Source organism: Phasianus colchicus, chromosome 13 (genome assembly GCF_987193195.1).
Source record: "Phasianus colchicus chromosome 13, bPhaCol1.hap1.1, whole genome shotgun sequence".
NCBI classification, from domain to species: domain Eukaryota; kingdom Metazoa; phylum Chordata; class Aves; order Galliformes; family Phasianidae; genus Phasianus; species Phasianus colchicus.
Window position 1 is genome coordinate 20,376,752 of NC_143448.1, and position 18,959 is coordinate 20,395,710.

The 18,959-nt window shown below is 50.1% G+C and overlaps 1 protein-coding gene across 5 annotated transcripts; it reads left to right on the forward strand.

Moving 5' to 3' along the window:
• The first annotated feature begins 22 nt into the window (after nt 1-22).
• On the forward strand, nt 23-18,928 carry LOC149916208 (rho GTPase-activating protein 32-like). 5 transcript variants are annotated; one of them, XM_090149575.1, is made up of 20 exons: nt 23-111; nt 215-307; nt 2,667-2,744; nt 3,407-3,484; nt 4,169-4,291; nt 4,407-4,484; nt 5,138-5,219; nt 5,923-6,066; nt 6,624-6,726; nt 7,283-7,415; nt 7,933-8,015; nt 8,367-8,474; nt 8,829-8,974; nt 9,475-9,676; nt 10,468-10,613; nt 10,804-13,683; nt 13,778-13,990; nt 14,091-15,779; nt 15,879-17,561; nt 18,159-18,928. In XM_090149575.1, the coding sequence occupies exons 1-16, from the start codon at nt 109-111 to the stop codon at nt 11,229-11,231; spliced, it is 2,028 nt and encodes a 675-aa protein (XP_090005701.1). In that variant the 5' UTR covers nt 23-108; the 3' UTR covers nt 11,232-13,683; nt 13,778-13,990; nt 14,091-15,779; nt 15,879-17,561; nt 18,159-18,928. The 5 variants fall into 5 exon arrangements, with proteins under 5 accessions (XP_090005701.1, XP_090005702.1, XP_090005705.1 ...); XM_090149576.1 differs by lacking the exon at nt 215-307; XM_090149574.1 differs by lacking the exons at nt 23-111; nt 215-307 and adding an exon at nt 336-2,143.
• The last annotated feature ends 31 nt before the right edge of the window (nt 18,929-18,959 follow it).

The following is an 18,959-nucleotide window of genomic DNA, read 5'->3' on the forward strand; positions in this document are numbered from 1 at the left end:
TGGAAGCGTTACCCAGACGAAATGAGCATTTGTCACCTGGACTTTCTACACATGACAGAGGAAGTGGAAGTCAGCAGCTGAAGTGTCTGGGAAGACCCCTGCGTGGGAATGGTGAGAGTTACCCTGGCACCGTCCTTTGGAAATCTCAGGGCTCTGTAAGCTCTGAAGCTGTGTCATAACTCCTCCCGTGGTGCTCTCCCTTTCTTTTGTGTAGGAGAGCTGGAGTTCAACTCCTTCCTGTTTCCTGCCTATGTGCTGCCTGCCTTGTCCATGGCCCAATGGGCTTTTATTGCTCACACCCAGATTGGTACGTGTGGATATAAGCCTTTGTTTACGTTTATCTTTTGCTTGTGGTGACAGCTCATAGCTGAGCTTGTGGTTAACAAGACACACAATAGCTGGAGATACAGTACTCTGCATCACTAAAACACGAGCTTTGTGGCAGCCACGAGCCCAAGGAACAGCGAGTTTCTGTGTTTTATTTCTGTGCTTGCTCCCATTGCCCCGCGGCCCTGTTGTGGTTGAAGCCGGTGGGTGGCTCAGCACCACGCAGTCCTTTGCCCACTCCCCTGTTCCCCGTGGGATGGGGGAGAGTGTTGGGTGGAAAAAGAGAAGTAAAACTCATGTTTTTGAGATAAAAGTAGTTCTGAATATATATATGAATGTATTGCAAGTGATGTACAAGCAATGGCTCACCACCTGCCAACCACTGTCCAGTTAGCCGCCAAGCAATAAAAGAGAGTGAGATGTACTCTCATCCCCTTCAAAACTCCTTCCACTTGATGGCATATAGTATGGAATATCCCTTTGGCCAGTTTACGTTAGCTGTCTTAATTCAGTTCCCTCCCAGCTCCTTGTTGAGAGCTTTGCTGAGAATGGCCTTGGCTCTGTGCAAGTTTGCTTGTCAGGAACTATAAAGATCAGGGTGTTATCGGTGTGATTTTTCTCCTAGAACCCAAACATAGCATCATACCAGATACTCTGAAGAAAAATCCCTCCCACCTGAGACTAAGGCAGCCCCCCAGTGTGTGTGCCGTAAGCCAGATAGGGATGCAGGTGTTGCATTTCCCTGGCAGCGTTGGCCAGGGATGCTGGAGAGGTTTTGGTGCCCAGCTTGGACGTCGCAGCACTGCTGTGCCTGTCAAAGCGGCATGCTGCATGCTCTCCAAGCAACGAAGCAGCGTTTCATCAACAATGTGCCATGCTATTTCCTGGAACCTGGTGTGTTTGTGTCTCTGAGGCTAGGTTTACCCTACGAGCTCTTCTTGCAATAGCTGTTTTGAATTCCATTGCAGGCGTGTGAGCGGAAGTGCTTTTCCCCTTATGTTCTGTCTCACAGTGTTTGCCCATGGTTGGTAGAAGAAGGAGCTGATGGAGTCAGCAGTAGATTCTGTTGGCTTACCCTCTGTGCTTCATCCCTGGAGCTCACTGCTGCACAGAAGAGTACACGCGTGTTTATCCCAGGGCTGCAGTAAACGGGAGCCTGGTTGGCATAGCACTGAGCAGCACCTAATGGGCTCTGCAGAGGATGGCTTTGCAGAAGGAGCAGGAGTGCCTGCGTCCACCTGTATCCTGGGATACGTTCTGGCAGCGATGCACCAGCTGTGGCCACAGTGACTGAATGCAGGGCTTGGCTTGGGGCTGCCGTGTGGCACTTACTGCCCCGCCGTATGCCTGGCAAAGCACAGCCACCCCTCGCCCACGACAAGCGTTTGTCTTAGTGTCGTGTTTCATGCTGTCTCCTGAACCTCAGGAACTGGAGGCAGCTTCCCCACAAGAAGGGGAGAACAAAATGAGGTCATCCTGGAAGCAAAAAGGCAAAAATCCACTTGGGAAAGAAATGTATATAGCAGTCTCGTAGCAGTTCTGTGTTTCTCCCGTCTCTTCCTTGATTTCCTTACGGTGAAATAGATACGTGCTGTAACGTGCTCTTGAATGAAACAAAGGACTCTAGTGTGGATTTTATGTAGGCCCTGCACTGCAAGGTATGCTGCTGGGAGGAAGTGTCCATCTGCCCGAGGGTAGGAAGGCCCTGCAGAAGGATGGCCTGAGGCCGGTTGTACGAGGCTCAACAAGAGCAAGCGCCGGGTCCTGCGCTTTGGTCATGATGACCCCGTGCCAGCTTCTCCAGGATTTGGCTGAGGTAGAATTCCAACCGCCCTCTGATTCTAGACTGTTGGAGTGTTGGAATCTTCTGGTCTTGTGACGTGGTCTTGCTTCCCCACCTTGTCTGTCATGGTGGAGCAGCCTGGTGGCCCTTAGTGATGTCATAAGCAGCTAGAATGAGGGGAGGAGCAGTGCCTGCTGCGTCCCTTCATTGGAGCGCTTGAGCTCTGACTGAGTAGCTAGCTTGTTGCACTTGTGCATCGACTGAGTACCTTCGTTTTCACACCGTCTTGTGCAGCATCTTGTAGGTAAGCTGAGACAGTGTGAGATAGACAGGTGGACAGTGAGGTGTTGAAAGCTGCTGGCTGGCGGAGCTGGTAGTGTCATGCTGCTTACTCTTGACTATCAGACATAATTTTCACTCAGTAGCTACATTCCAAAGCATAGAGGTGGCATTTGTCTCAGGGCTTTTTCCTTGTCTTCTTTGTTAAATTGTGCAAGCTCACTGATCAGCTCTTTCTCTCTCCTCTCCCCGCCCTCTGCCTTCTCCTTTGATGCAGCTTTTGCTCGCGGAAGAACAGAGCAAAGTGACAAGAAACGGCTGCGGCTTCAAGGAACTTGTTCTGATCTCTTGCCTGGTATGTGCCACACGTTGTCCCCCCCGATGTGGTTTTGCAGCCTGCGTCGCACCGTGTTTAGTAACACAGCCTCATCCAGCCTTGACAGGACACTGGTCACGTGTAGAGTTATTCCACTTTCCCTCCAGCTCAGCCCTCAGAAGGATGCTGTCTGTGATGCTGTGACCAGCTAGTCTTTAGGAAACCAATCCCTTAGGCAAGGAGTCCTAGTCCCGGTTTGTGCAGGGCTGCACAACGTGACCATGAGCATGCGTGCTTCGGCTGCGTGTGCGCACGACAGCTGTGGGGAGCACAGCAGAGATGCAAGCAGAGGAAATCCGTGTGGAAGGCTGCGGCCGGCGCTGGAGGTGAACTGGTGGGAGCCGGGCGCTAGGGAGCAGATCCACCCCCAGCAGTGACTCCTCTCACTGCCCTGCTACTGTGCTGTCGGAGTGCTCTGAGCAAGCGCATCTGCTGCTTTGTGCCGGAGTCCCCATCTGCTAGCAGAGGGATAGCGACTTGGTAAACTGCTGCGTAATAGGCTGTCTCGTTTGAATTGACTGAACAAAGTGGTTGTTTCTAGAACACCTGCCTATGCCAGTGGGTAACTGAGGGTAGTTCTGAAGAAGTCTCTCCATACCGTGGTGTGTGAACAGAGAAAATAGAAGTGTGTTTCTTTTCAGTTCCAGCTTGTCGTGCCTGCTGTGATGGGCATCGCGTGCAGCGAGATCAGCTGTGGGCCTGACCTGGCACAAATGGAGGTAGTGTATGAAGCTCTGATTGGTCTTTGTTCTGCTGACTTGAGCCGGCAGAGTGAGCTGCAGATGAGCTCTCCTGCTTTTCAAGAGAGGGAGAATCCTTCCAGCTCTATCGGTGTCACTGAAAAGCTGCCTGAAAAGCTTCATGTCCTTGCTACGAGCATCTAGATGGCCGTGGACGTTATAGTACCGACAGAATCAGATCGAGCGTTATAAACATGCAGAAGCTTTTTCCCCATCCTGCTTGGATTTTGTCACCCAAAGACCAAGTTCTCATATTCAGTAAGTTAAGGGAAGCAGGCACTTGTAGTGAGCCAAGGATTGGGTCAGTGGACCAGCTCCTGTGTCCAGTCCATGGCTGAGGTCTCCAAGCAATAGGTTACAGGAAGCAAGCAGACTCTTACGCTCCTCTTTGGCAAGACAGTACTGCAAGCGTGGCAAGTTTATAAAACTCCAGGAGTCCTCTCGGTTGGGGTGTTTGTCCTCTTAGTCTGGGTAGAGAGAGACGCATCTTTACATTGCCTGGCCATACTGCTGCACACCAGGAAGAGAAACAGCTGTTATTAGACTTGCAGTTTCTTGTTAAGCACTCATGATAAGGATCTTTCTCTGCAGATGTGCTCCTTGCTCTGAAATTGTCCTCGTTTGTCCTCAGCTCCTCACCATGGCCTGTGCTCTCTGTTTCAGACTGAGAACAATGGGAAGCCCCTGCTGATCCACGAGGAGTCTCCTGTAAATATTCCAGCTGTTGCTGCTGCCCATGTTCTTAAGAGATACGTTGCCCAGGCACCGGATGAACTCTCCTTTGAGGTAAGCAGTTAAGGGCGTTCCTAGTTGTCATGTACAGGAGAGTATAAGGTGTGAACGCATCAGGAATATTCTCAGATACCTTCAGAATGTTTGGTGAGGTTGCAGTCTTTTGCAGGTGGGAGACATCGTGTGCGTTACTGATATGCCACCAAAGGAGCTGACCCCCTGGTGGAGAGGCAAGCATGGCTTTCAGGTAGGCACAAGCTTCAGACTTGAGAGAGCAACTTCGGTCAGGTCGGGAATCTCGGCTAAGAGCTGCGCTGCCTGCACAGGATGGCTCATGGATGTAAACATTTTCCCTGTGTCGGTGTCAGAGATGGTCTTTGTAGGAAACTGTCTCCTCAATTCACTTAGAAGCAAGAGCCTTCACAATATGCATCAGGTCACGGCCACTGAACCCCACCTTTGGAAATGCAGCAGCTAAGACAGTGTTTCAGTGTCTCAGAGTATTTTGCTTGCACCCATGCAGAACGTGAAGTTAGTGTCTTTTAGGAAGTTACTGCCTGTCAGCTGAGGTAGGGTAACAGACCCTCCGCGTGCTTGTTGCTGCTGCTGGCTGCAGAATGCTGGGTAGCTCGGAGCTGGGGATTATTGCAGCTGCATCTCAGTCAGCAAGAACTTTCTTCTTCTACATCTTCTACAGAAGCAATTATTTGTTTTGTAGGTCTTTTGGCTGCAAATGTTGAATAATTATTACTTTTATGCAGGCCACTTTTTGTTGGATAGTCTTACGGAGCGTCAGGCAAGCACGTTCCGAGGAAAATGTTAGGTGGCTTTTGGTTGAACAGTTCAGGCCTGAGAAATGCTGCCTTCAGTATTGCACCTCTCTTTTTTTTCTTGTTACAGGTTGGATTTTTCCCAAGTGAGTGCGTGGAGCTCATCAATGGAAAAATTCCGGAGTCTCTCCTCAGTTCAGTGCCAAAGCCAGGTACAGATGTTACATTTGATGGTGCAGGGAAGCAGAATGGCGTCTCTTTTTGGGTGTGTTCTGTGTTTAATACCTCCTTTATCCATCCCGTGTTATAGTCTGTGCTGATGATCCTTCAGGCATATCATGGGGCATATGGCTGGTGTTTTGTAGGCAATGAGAATGAAGGAGGGCAAAGGCAGTTCTTCTGCGAGTCAGTACGAGGTTGAGAACAGCCAGTGTCCCTGGTGGACAGCTAGAGGCCTGGTTGTGCTAGTGATATGCTTGATCAGAACGTGACTTTTCAAGAGGATCCTTAATCCTCAAGTTGAGCAAGCCAAGCAAGAGGAGTGCATTAAACTCCATCGGAACGCGCAGAGATTTGGCCCGATCCTCCCGTGTTTATGAGTGGACTTGGGGAAATCATAGAATCCTCCTAGTATGGCTTGGGATGGAAGGGAGCTCAAGGATCATCAAGTTCCAACCCCCCTGCCTCAGGCTGGGCTGCCAACCAACCTCCACATCTAATGTGAGACTAGACCCCACTGCCCAGGGCCCCATCCAACCTGGCCTTTGGCTCCTCCTGCAGGGATGGGAGAAAATCCGTTTTTCTATGTACTTGTTAATGTTCTTCCCGTTTTGACGTGCTCTGTAGAATGTGTTATGCTCGGCCTTGTCCAACTGAGCCAAACCTGAAATGAACTGGTTTCTTCCTGTTGTGCAGTGCCAAAGAAACGCGGCAAGCTCGTCACCTTCCTTCGTTCCTTGGTGAAGGCCCGCCCAAAGAAACCGAAAGAGCGGGAGGTGGAGAAGGAAAGGGTGTTTGGCTGTGACCTGGGAGAGCATCTTCTCCACTCTGGTCGCGATGGTAAGGGACAGCCCGTTCCTGAGATCTTCCTCTGTTGGGCATCTAAAGATGAAAGGGAGGTCGTATCTAGCAAAGGGGCAGGTTGGTACCGGTGGAGAAACGTGTAATGGAAGTTGATGGCTGAAAGATAAACTGAGGCTAATGCTCTTAAGAGACAAGCACGTTTGTATTTGCTTAAACCAAAGCCTGTAAGCCAATCCCACGCTAGCCTGAAAAGAAGGGAAGCCTTTTGGCCAAGGAGAGTGTCCTGCATATGTTTCCCTGCTCTCCTGGACATGAGATTTCCCACCTCCTTTCATTCCCATGGGAGCTGTGGTGGGACTTGCAGTGTCTCCGGCTTCCCCAGAATTACTTTCTCCAGGCTGATTCCTAGGTCCTTACACTTCTTGAATGCAAGGAACACGTCTGTCCAGTTTCCTCGTCTTGGACAGCTTTCTTCTGTAAGGAAGAACTAAGCAGTAGCCTGGCTGGGCTTAGTGGATGAGATTTGACAGGAGCACAGCCTGAACCAGTACTTGAATGAGGAGCTCAAGTAACCGCTGGCACGTGTTCTTTAGTCCCCCAGGTCCTCCAGAGCTGCGCCGAGTTCATTGGGCAGCACGGCGTAGTGCAAGGGATATACCGGCTGTCTGGCATCGCGTCCAACATCCAGAGACTGCGGTAAGAGTGCTGCGACTGACACAGCGGTCAGTAGGGGCGCGTGCCCTGTTGTGGGTGCTCAGAGGCCTGCGCCGTGGGGCAGCTCTGTGCAGGCAGCGTGCGCTCAGCAGTGGTGCGCCAGGCTTGTCACTGTTTGATAGGAACACGGGGCGTTCAGCAGACTTGCTGGAGCAGGAAGTTCTCCTTCTGTCCTTCGGAGCACTGGAAGGCTGTGGGGGACTGCGGTGTCACCGCTGCCAGCTCTCATTCCCGTTTCCTCCTGTTTGCAGAGCCCTTTGGAGCAGCCCACACTCCTCCTTGCTGCTCCGGGCTCCTGGCTTAGGATTGTAGACTAGGCAGCCAGTTGTCAGAGTCACGGGAAATGCCTTAGCAAAACGAAAAGGTCTCCTTTTGGAAACATCTCATCCAGCATGGCTCGTGTGGTGCTGGTGACTGAGTGTTCATTTTCTCCTGTTAATCGGGAAGCCCTTCCAATGCTTGATTATATTTGGTGTGGCTTTTGACTTGTTTTCCTCTTTCTCAACCCCCCCGCCCGTTTTTGTGTCCTTCTCTCCAGCCAAGAATTTGAATCTGAGCAGATTCCTGAGCTAACCATCCGCGACACTCACAGCGTGAGCTCCGTCTGCAAAATGTACTTCAGGGAGCTCCCGAACCCTCTGCTGACCGACCAGCTGTATGACAAGTTCTCGGTAAGCACAAGGCAACGTCTTTCCTTTACCTCTTCCCTGGGCCTCTTGGGAGATGGCTGCAGCAGTGCCCCAGCTCTGAGGCCCTTTTTCTGTTAGCCCCGTGGGGTTTACTCGTATGTCTTTGCCACATCATGCATCATATGGATGCCATTTTCGGTGGTCCCAGGAGGCGGTTATTTCCATATTCACAAAGCTTGAGAGAATTCATGTTTTTTGTTTTTTCTTTTGTTTTGTTTTTCTATTCCCCAAGTATTTATAGAATGGGAGTGGGATTGATAGCAAAGTGCACTTGAAGCTTGAGGAGCTGAGCTGCGCAATCAGGCTGTAAACCGGCCCGCTGCTTGGACTCCTTGGCCTTGATGGCACCAGCTGCGTGCCGCTATGTTCCCCAGATGCCTCCTGGAAGGCGTAAAATCTGTCTCGGCGCAGACCAACAGCACGCTGTCCCCATAGTTCCCGACCCTGTGGCAGGTATCTAGCCTGATTTGTGTCTCAGTCCCTTTCTGCACTATTCCAGGAGGCTGTTGGTGCCGCTACAGATGAGGAGCAGCTGGTCAGAATGCAGGACGTCATCCAGCAGCTGCCCGCTCCTCACTACAGGTCAGTGCTGCCCTCACTCTGTTGAGCTCAGCCATGCTGCACTTCAGAGGGCAGTGGTGTGATTCCAGGCTTGTCTCATGCTGGCAACATGATGCCTGCGTATGTTGAAGCAGTTTAAGGCTACACGGGGTTAATTTATTGGGTCGGTTCCTGGGCACGGGGGCACAGTTGGTGCAGCTGGTGGCTGCAGCTGTGCTGTGCTGGGGCTTGGTGCCACAGTGTGGCACTTAGTCAAGTTGGATCTACTTCATCTTCAGTGACAGTAGCAATAACATGCATTGAGGCTTTGCTCTGTGAACCGCAGCACCGCGTGCTCATTGGTGCTGAATATTTGCCTCTCTGATTTTCCAGGACACTGGAATACCTGATAAGACACTTGGCTCGTCTAGCCGGGAACTGTTCCGTGACAAACATGCACGCTAAGAACTTAGCGATTGTGTGGGCTCCAAACCTCTTAAGGTAAACTTCTTTCTCCATTTCAACACACTGCTTGGATCTGTTCTCCGGCAAAAAATGCAGTCTTCCTCTTTCTCCATCGAATGTGCTCTTCTCCTGTACACTGTAGTAAGTGGCTGACGGCAGAGCAAGAGCCTGGGCTGTTCTCCAACCGCCCGGGCACAATTTCTAGATGACAATTTCTGCCCTCTTGTTTAGATGGGACTGGTGTGTCCTTGACCATCCAGGAGAATTTCTTCAGCGGCATCACCGCGGAAGCCTCCGGAGCCCAATTTGACAGCTTTTGGCTGCAACAATCCAGACTTGGGGAAACTTGGATCTTGGATAAATGACTGCTAAAATCTGCCTTTTCTACAGATCACAGCAGAACGAGTCTGCCTGCGCCAGCGGAAGAGCCGCCTGCATGGAACTGCAGACGCAGTCGGCTGTGGTGGAATTCATCATCAACCACGCAGATGTCCTCTTCTGCTCCAAATCCGGATCAGACATGGCAGATGGAGCAGGTGAGTGTCTTCCTCCATGAGCTTTATCTTGATCAGACACCTTGATCAAATCCAGGCCTTCTCCAAGATCTTTGAAATACACTTTTTCTATCGAGGGGACAGCAGACTTCTGGGCTTAGATTAGAATCTGGCATCCTGTTGCTGGATGCTGAGAATGTCCAAGTCCAAACTTTACAATGAGAAAAAAAACGTCACTGTCGTTACGATGTTTTGCATGCAGGTGAAGCTTGATGAAAGTGTGGCAGTGAAGCTTTCTGAGTTCCCTGCCCCCGCTTTCTAGGGTTTTTCTTTGCCCATTTCGATACAGTGAGCTGCTCTTATTAATTATGACTCTGTCCTCTGCCTTAAACATACCTCTGACCACATGCTTATTCTGACCTCCTCTTCTTCTAGTGGCTCAGATAAGCAGGTCTGAGAAAACTATAGCATCTCCCCCAGAACTGTGATGGCTGTGGTGCTGCTTTGTGATCCTCGCTCTTACCTGTGGCTTTCCCTTACAGGGCATGGTTCTCTCTCAGGGCCCAAGTCTGCGTGGGTGTCTTCTCCTGCCACAAAGCTGCTCACCCTGGAGGAGGCACAGGCTCAGAGGCGAGGCCACAGCAGCTCTTCCGTTGTGACACAGAGCAGGGACATAGAAGTGGAAGAAGGCCCCACAGCTGTACAGGGGAAATTCCACACAATCATCAACTTTCCATCTGAAAGGTAAAGAGGACTTTGTTTTCCAGCAACCGTCATCATTGTTTGGGTGGGTTGTGTTGTTGTTTTTTTTTCCCCCATTATTTCTTGCGCCAAAACATGTGGAAGCTAAATTAAAGTAACGGTGCCTGAAGTGAATTGTTGCAGTGAATCTCTGCTCCCTTTGGACTCTGCGATTCAACTAACATATTCGGTTTAGCCACACGAGGCTGCCATTCCTTCCTTGCTGGGCACGCAGTCACGAGATGTATAAAGCCATGCTGACGTCTACCCTGGCCTGAGCTGGCTCTACCTTGAAATGTTGGGGTTTTCCAGCTGTCGGGGCCACATGCCTGAAACCAGTTCCGGTTCTCCTCTAAGCAGAGCTGCTGGTCAGACCTGCTGGCACTAGAAACTAAACTTGGCGGTGAGATGGGGCCGATGAGGTGTTGATGTCAGAGTCAGAGGTGCTTTTGAATTTCCTTTATGGCTGCACGGTTCCTCAGAAAGCAGTTACGCCTGCCGGCTGCAGAAGAGCCATCCCTTAGATGCTGTCCTGTACAGCCGCGGAGCCTTTGCTCACGTGCTCTGCATCTTGCTTGACACAGTTTAGGGGAATTTAGCCAGCAAGACTTCAGGGCTGAGCTATAGGAGTGGAACCGTCCTCAACTGCTTGAAAGAGAGCGAGTTTCTAAGCTGTGCTTCAGCGGAAACCAGGCAGTGCCAGGAACAAGCAACTGTTGGCAAGAGCTCAGTGCAGCTCTTCCCTCACCCCGCACCACGCACGACTCACACCAGTCACTGTTTTCTCTCTCCAGACAACGTCCACCCAGCAAGATGAAGGAATCACCAGCTGGCAGTTGGCGTTCCTGCTTCAGCCTGCGGAAACCATCCTCTGTGGCCAAACGCCGACTGCAGCGCAGTCCCAGGGAGCCCTCAGAGACGGAAGTCGTGGTGCTGGCAGGTAAGGGTGCGAATCCAGCTTTCAAAGCCTTGCTTTTCAGCGACATAGAATTCATGCAATACAAGTGGACTTGTATCTCCTCCTAGCGTTCCAACCTATACCTAGCATCTTCAGATCACCCCTGATCAAGAGCCACTTTCATAATTCAGCTTGTGAAAGTTTGACACTAACCCCTGTGTATCCTTCCTAGGTGAATCGAGCCCTTGTCTACCCAGAAGAGCCGGGGCAAGTAGCGATGGTGCGCTGTGTGCTTCCATCGATGGAGGGCTCTTAGGAAGCACGAGTCACTGTGGTTCAGATGACAGGCTTCCACATAGCAACAGCGATGGAGAGAAGGAGCTCATCCAAGTTCACGCCCTCATTTCTCCCGGCTGTGCTGAAGATGCTGACCTGAGCCTGCTGGACACCACAGTCACCAGCCTGGACTGTGACCCAGTGCCTTTGCAGTGCAGCCCAGCCCAAGCACAGTCCGAGTGCCCCGACAGCAGCACCTCCACGCAGGAGCAGGTCAGCGTCGCTGAGGAGAAGCCGAGCCTCTTGGAGAGGGACTTAGAATCAGGCCTCCAGCCCCAGGCACCGGGCAGCAGCACTGAGAGCTCTGAGCCACTCTCTCCGTGACAAGAGAGGATGAGTCCCATCTTTACCCTGGACCTCTCACGCCCTCCTGTCTTTTACATAATAATAAAAGCACGCTCGTGCTCAATCAACGCCTTGACTGCCTTCCGAGTCTTCATTCACAGAGACTGGGACGAATGCAACGAAGAGCAAGGCACGCCAGCTTGCAACGCGATGGCTGTGGGGTGCGCGCAGCAGAGCTCTGGGTTTGTTCCCGTTCTGTCTGGCTTTGGGACGTCTGCAGCGAGAGCTCAGCTACCATCTGGTATGGTAGCAAATGATGTTTAGCATCCTGGATGCTGCTCGTGATAATCCCGAGCTTCCTGGCTGTGGCTTTGTGATGCTTCTCAGGGCTTTTTGATGCATTTCGAAGCCTCGGCTGCTCCCTAACGCCTCTCTCCTCCTGCCGTGTCCATTCCTGGCTCCCGACCTAGGAGCTGGCCGTGCAGACCTGTCGTCATCACGCTGCGGCAGGAGGAGCTCACCTTGAGCAGCATCTCCCTTGCCCCGCCCCCTGCGTCTGATTGGGCAGCGGCGGCGGCGCCCCGCCCCCGGGGTCTCCTTGGTCCGCGGTAGCTCCGCCGGCTGCCGTTGGCCGAGCCGCCGTGCGCGGGAGCGAGCGTTGGGAGCCGGCTGTCGGAGGCGCGGCTCTCCTCGCAGAGCGCCGCTCCTGCCGCCTGGGCCGCCCCGCAGGACAGCGCGGCGGCAGCCGGAGCTGTCCGGGCAGCACCGAGAGGGAAGCCGCGGCGCGACGGGAGCGAGTGCTGAGGACAGCTGTGCCGGAGGTGTGCGGGAGAACGGTCCCGGGACGGGGAGGGGGGCCGTGCGGGGCTCCAGGAAGCTGCAGGGAGGCGACGGGGGGGGATCTAGCGAGATCTGAGGCTGTAGGCGGCTGCGAGGGGGTGTGGGGGTTCTGGGGAGCTGGATGATCGTTGTGGTCCTTTTCAGCCCCCCTGCCGTTCTGTGGTTCTGGTAAATGCTGTGGAAAGTGAAAGTGGTGTTTCTGCATTGGATATTGAAAGGGGCAGTTGATCTAAAGAAGTGAGCTGTAGCACGTCCTTAGAAATAGCTGATGTGCAAAGTAAGAATACCGTATACTGTGGAAAGTGAAAGTGTTGTTTCTGCACTGAACATTGACAAAGGGCAATTGATCTAAAGAATGAAGCTGTCACATATCCTTAGAAATAGCTGACGTGGACAGGAAGATTACCATATGCATATAGGTAACATATTTTAGAGACATAGTTACCGAATTACGTGACCAATTCTTTCTCCCAAAGCTGCAACAGACTTTAAATGTTCTAAACAATGTGGGTATAGTATTCTGACCTGGGAAATGTACTGTAAGGTTGTTCATTAGGCCAGCAGAAGTGAAGTCCACTGAACAAACTCTCAAGGAGTCGGGGCCTTTACACAAAGCGGAACTGTCCCACTCTGTGGGAACGTTAGGATGCCGTAGGCAGGCTCCAAGATACTGCCCTCTGTCCTCCTTCCAAGCTTATCTCTAAGCAAGGACAGACGGATGACCTGAACAATGACCCAGTGCAAAGGGCACAAATGCTGGGGGGTAATGAAGCAGTTAAGAGGTTATGTCTATGTTGTAAAGCAGACATCCAAAAGTTACGACCAGATGTTTGTTAAGAAAGCAGTTGTTAGAAGGCAGTCGACCAATTAAGATATTTGTGGTTGGGTGGTAAGGATTTGTGTTTACTTGGTATTGGTACGATTAGTGAAGCGTTGCGAAAGAGTGTGAACCTGCAGTACTCAGCCAGTGAGGAGCCGGGGAGAAAGAGATAAGGGTCGGGCAGTAGGGGATAAAAGATGTAACACTGTTTTCTCTGCGCTCTCCTGCTTGCAGGAGGCCCGCCATTGCAATTGGGAATAAAGATAGATACAAAGATCAGAGAACCGTCCTGGAAAACTAATTGGCTATTTCCAACAACGCCTATAAATATCTTAGATGTGGGAGTCAAAAGGACACGGCTGCAATCTTTTCAGCGATCTGTGGTGACAGAAGAAGGGGAAATGGCCATAAACTGGAGCACAGGAAGTTCTGCACCAAAATGCAAAGGAACTTCTTCACGGCGAGGATGACGGAGCGCTGGAACGGGCTGCCCAGGGAGGCTGTGGATTCTCCTTCTCTGGAGATATTCCAGGCCCTCCTGGGCGCCCTTCCTGTGCTGCCTACTCTAGGGAGCCCGTTTTGCAGGGGGCTTGGGCTCAGTGATCTCTGGAGCTCCCTTGCAACCCCAGTTTTGTGATTCCGTGATTTTATTCATTGCTTCTTGCAGCAATGCAGCGTTTCAGATGAGAGAAAAGCATGGCGGGCGTAAACTGGGTTTCTGTGGTTGGTAAAGCTGTGCTGAGAACTGGGCTGACTACTGCACCTGGAAATGTGTGCAAAGTCTGCAGACACAGAAGAATAACTTTTCCTTGCAGGTTGGGCTTGTCTAAGGTAGGTGATTGCTAGGTGAGCTTGTGCTTTAAAGCATCAAGTTGTATAAATAAGGAAACTTTAAAAGCAAGATTGCCAGTTCTTTTTTACCTAGGTGATTTTTTGCAAGGAGAGATTTGAAATGCTGCTTGCTACTGGAAGATGGAGAGAGGAGAATCAAGTCAAAGGCATGCTGTGCATAGCCACCACGTAGCATCTGCGCCGCTCTCCCCCTGCACAAAGGAGGAGCAGCTCAGCAAGCTTGGCCCGGGCCATGGAAGGGAGCATACAAACATCTGGACCAACCCCAACGGAGCAGGTTCTGCAGGTTGGTTGTCTTCTGCTGTTTGTCTCCCATCCTGTTGCTCAGGGGCAGACGTGTTCTTGATCAGTGCTAATAGGAAACTTTCATGACATTTTTGTTTCAGCTGTCCCAATGCTTTGATCCCTTGCTGCTGGGATGGGGCGTTTGCAGAATGACAATGTCCGGTCATATGTTGGGGATGAGTCTACGCACCGGGGTATGTCTGGCAGGACTGAGGCTTGGGGACCAGGCCAGGTCAAATCCAGTGCACTTTGCTCTCATTCTTAGTGCTTGCTTTTGCTCAGGAGGGTGGGTGGTGAGCCTAATGAACCAGTGCCTGCAGATGGGGTTTGTGGAGAAAGAGGTCCTGCAGGCCTTGTGTGACACCCATGGAGCTATAGTGAGGCTGCATCAGTGTAAAACGCCAGAAATCCCCAGAGGTGTGAAGGTGAGCTGTGGGCACTAGTAACACAGGAGGGAATGTGCATGCTTGGGTTTGGATGCTTCTGTGTGTTTTAAGTGACTGTGATACCACTGCTCAGTCAGTTTGAGTGTGTGGAACAAGTGTGACATCCTTTTTGACTGAGTCCTGTGAAAGGAGTCTGTATGGGAACTGCTGAGTCACGGCCTGAACCTCTGATTTATCACCTGAGGCGAGCAATGAGTCAGCCCTGGGAGCACAGGTGAAAGGAATTCACCTGTGCTGCAGGAAGGGGTGGAGCATGGCTCCACCTCTCCTAGACCCATTTAAGAGCTGACTACCAGTGGGTAGGATCTCTCTCTCTCTTTGGAAGATTCTCTCCACTGGTCTTTCCTGAGCGAGCCCACGACATGTGTAAGCATCCTATGTATTCTCTTTGTCTTGGTGTGCCTAACTCTCTTGCTTATTTCATTATTATAACATCTTAATATTGTTTGATTATATAAAATTCCTTTATATAATTTTCATTGATTATACACTTGGTGAGCCAGGCAGGCAAGCCGAATATACTAAAACTTACACTATGTCCTTTCTTTGGAATTTCTGTAAATGTTCAAGGGGGAGGACACTACCCCCCTAGATAAAATAATTCCAGGGCAGATGCCAGGATTTGCGGGATCCCCTTATTATGAATTGTCAACTATCATTGAAAAATGGGGTCCTCTACGTGTTGTGGGAAATGTTTCCCCATATCGCCTAGCAGATGACTTTCAGGGACTAGGCAATGATACATTAGTCACAAGAGAAAGACAATTAGCTGCTTCTACAGTGGCATGGCCACTGTTAAATGCTTTAAATAATGCTGAAATAAGGAATAATACTTTAGTGAACGAAAATGAACTTTTAAAAGATCATATTGAAAAGTTAGAACAGGAACTTGGCATATTAACAGGAAAAAAACCCAATTCTACATCTTCCAATAGGTCAAGTCTGTAATATTTCAATAAACAATGACCAGGCTCCTGAATCAACGGACTGTGTTGATCAGGAAAATAAACAATCTAAATCTGATCTTGAATCTCCAATTTTGACGGATGCACTAGAAGTCCGTCCTGTTATAACTCAAAAAACAAAAAAGGTACAGGACAGATCGGCGGGGGTGCCGCCTGATCAGTGGCCCCCCGTTCAAACCCACTTGCATGTAACAGCCCGACCGTACACAGCAACAGAACTGATGGACTTAGTCCAACGATTTAAGCAGAAAGCTAGAGAAAGTGTGCCAGCTTGGACTATGGGATTCTGGGGCAGAAAGTGTTCTGATGAATGGCCCGGAAATAGCCAAATTGGCCACAATGACCGTCCATCCTGCTCTTAGACAGAGATTATATGCAGGTAATCAATACAATGATGAAAACCATTCTATAATAGAATGGTTAATGGCGGCCTGCTGTATGGTATGGCCCAATCAATCTGATATTCCTTTACGTACAGGGATGTGGTCCTCCATGGAAAACCTTCAAAATTACATCTGTGAATTAGGTGTAAGGGAAGCGATTTATGAAGATGCCTTTGATGGCCCGGATCTGGTCAAATTCTCAGCAGGGATGAGACACCTAATTTTACAACAAGCCCAGGCATTGGGTATATTCGATGCTACCCTCCCAGCTGAGTTGGATGTCCACGTTACTCAAGATGGCTTTGGTTGGGGCCTGTGGCAACGTCAGAGTTCTGTTCGGACCCCCATTGGTTTTTGGTTTCAGGTCTGGCATGGAGCAAAAGAAAGATATAATATGATTGAAAAACAGTTATTGGCTGCCTATTCAGCATTACAGGCAGTAGAGCCAATAACCCAGACGGCTGAAGTTATAGTGAAGACCACTCTGCAGATTCAGGGGTGGGTGAAAGATCTGACCCACCTTCCTAAGACAGGGGTGGCCCAAGCACAAACAGTGGCATGATGGGTCACTTACCTCAGCCAAAGGAGCAGTCTGTCTTCATCATCCTTAAAAGAAGAGCTTCAGAAGATCCTAGGCCCAGTGACCTATCATTGTGATGCACCAAAAGAAACACTGGTCGCTCCACCAGAGAAGAGTCCCGTTCAGGAGAGGAAATATCCTATCCCTGAAGATGCCTGGTATACAGATGGGTCCAGCAAGGGCAACCCGAGCAAGTGGAGAGCGATAGCATACCATCCTTCGCCTGAGACAATCTGGTTTGATGAGTGTCATGGAATTAACTAGATCAGTTTATGCCCATGACAGGGGGCAGTAGGCCCCTGCCCTCCCCACCCCCGGCCTGGCCCCACAAAATGGGAAGGAAGGGGGAAAAGGAAAAAAACAGCGGCAACAATCTATGGAGGTAAACTTATTTTACTAACTATGATATCGGAATGCAAAATAATACAATATAATACAATCTACCAGTGGGGAAGGATCTCTCTCTCTTCGGAAGATCCACTCCACTGGTCTTTCCTGAGCGAGCCCACGACACGGGTAAGCATCCTATTTATTCTCTTTGTCTTGCTGTGCCTAACTCTCTTGCTGATTTCATTATTATAACATCTTAATATTATTTGATTATATAAAATTCCTTTATATAATTTCCATTGATTATACAGTAGTCCTATGAATTTGAGGTCTGAATTTAAGCCTGTGGGCATCGCCCAGGAGTTGGGGAAGAGTACGAGGCAAGGAAAGTTGGGTAAGAGGATGAGGCTTCGGACCAGGAACCTCTTCCATCGGTATTAACTCTTGCCGATCTCTTTTTGGATTTGGAATCCATGTGTTTTTTTTAATGAAGAACAGACTCATTGTGCAGCTTGTGAGTGAATTCATTCACGCCTGTTAGCTGGTTTTCTTTCCTACATGAAGCTGCAATTGAAATGGACACTTTGTGATCTGATCCCCTCTGGCATGCTCATATCTGCCAAGTTGGCAAGGCCTGGCTCATGGTTTGTGAGTTGTGCCCAAGGTCAGAGAGTTGACTCTTGTGAGCTTGGAGTCATGTCTTCCAGTTGCACGTTGTGTTCTTTCTGTTGTGTTGACCTCTTGAGCTCCAGCCCTAAGTGAGGATGCAAGCGCTACCGCAGAAGGAACGGTTTAGATTGGAAGTGCAATGCAAAGAACTGGAGCCAGCAGGAGCAGGGAAGCGATCATCCTCCTGTGCTCAGCACTGGTGAGTCCTCACCTTGAGTACTTTGTTCAGTTCTGGGTGCCTCACTACAGGAAGGACAGTGAAAGCCTTAAATGTGTCCAGAGAAGAGCAGTGAAGCTGCAGGGCATCTAGAGCACAAGTCTTATGGGGAGCGGCTGAGGGAACTGTGATTATTTAGTCTGGAGAAGAGGAGGCGCAGGGAAGACCTCCTCACTCTCTACAACTAGCTGAAGAGAGGTTATGTTGAGGTGGGCGTTGTCCTCCTCTCCTGTGTAAGTGATAATAGGACTGGAGGGAGTGGCCTGAAGTTGCATGAGGGGAGATTGAGGTTGGATGTTAAGAAAAACTTCTCCACAGGACTGGTCAGACGCTGGAACGGGCTGCCCAGACAGGTGATAGAGTTACCATCCCTGCAGGTGTTCAAGAAACATTAGATGTTGTCGTGAGGGACGTGGCTTAGTGGGAAATGTTGGTGGAAGGTGGATGGTTGGACCGGATGATCTTGGAGATCTTTTCCAAGCTTGCTAATTCTATGTTTCTATGAAAGACATGTGCTGGTGAGTGCTTTGCTGGGTGAGCATCACCCTGCTGAAGAGCAGGCAACTGTTGTCTTTGCAGGCAGCCACATCCACAGGGATTGGATGGACCTTAACCTTGTCTTTCACATCTTATGGGCAGTAAGTCATGTGGATTTAAAGCAGGATCTTAGAGGCAACCTTGATTTCTTCAGCCACCAGAGCTCTCCACCATGCTTCTCTGTGTGATGTGAGACCATGCAGAAGTCTGGGTAGGTGAAGTCAGTTGCTCTTCCTTTTCCCCCCAGGGCTGGAAGTAGCGGGGAAACGGGACTGTGGGACATCCCAGCAGTGGGTTCCTACCTCAGCAGAACCAAATGGCTGTTCTGGTCCACGTGGTCATTTTGAGTGAATCTGACACAAATTAGAGACATGAGGGGCCTGTGAGCAAAAAGCATGTGCTGCATTTTGTGGTGCAAGATGTCCTCTGAGCTGCTGCTAAGAATGCCCAGCATGCGTTCTTTTTGATGGGAAGAGGTTTAGCAAGGATTTTTTAGATGAAAATAGATGAAAATCACGTATTTCCTTTTGACTGACCTTTCTTTCATACTGCTTCTTGAAAAGTTACCTTTGGATTCTAAACTAATATTTATTACTGAAGAGAATACATATGCACCCTGCACTTTTATCTGCACAAAGAATCCTCTGAACATCTGTTTACGTGTTTCTTTTTGGCACTGAGATGAAGCTGTGTGGAACATAGGCTTGGATGAATTTTCAATCAGTAGCAGGGACGTGTAATGCTCATCTTAGATGTCGTGCTGACAGAAAGAGCAGAAAGGTACATTTTATGGGGTTGCATGCTGCTTTTTTTTTTTTTTCAGTCATGACCATGGAAGCGTTA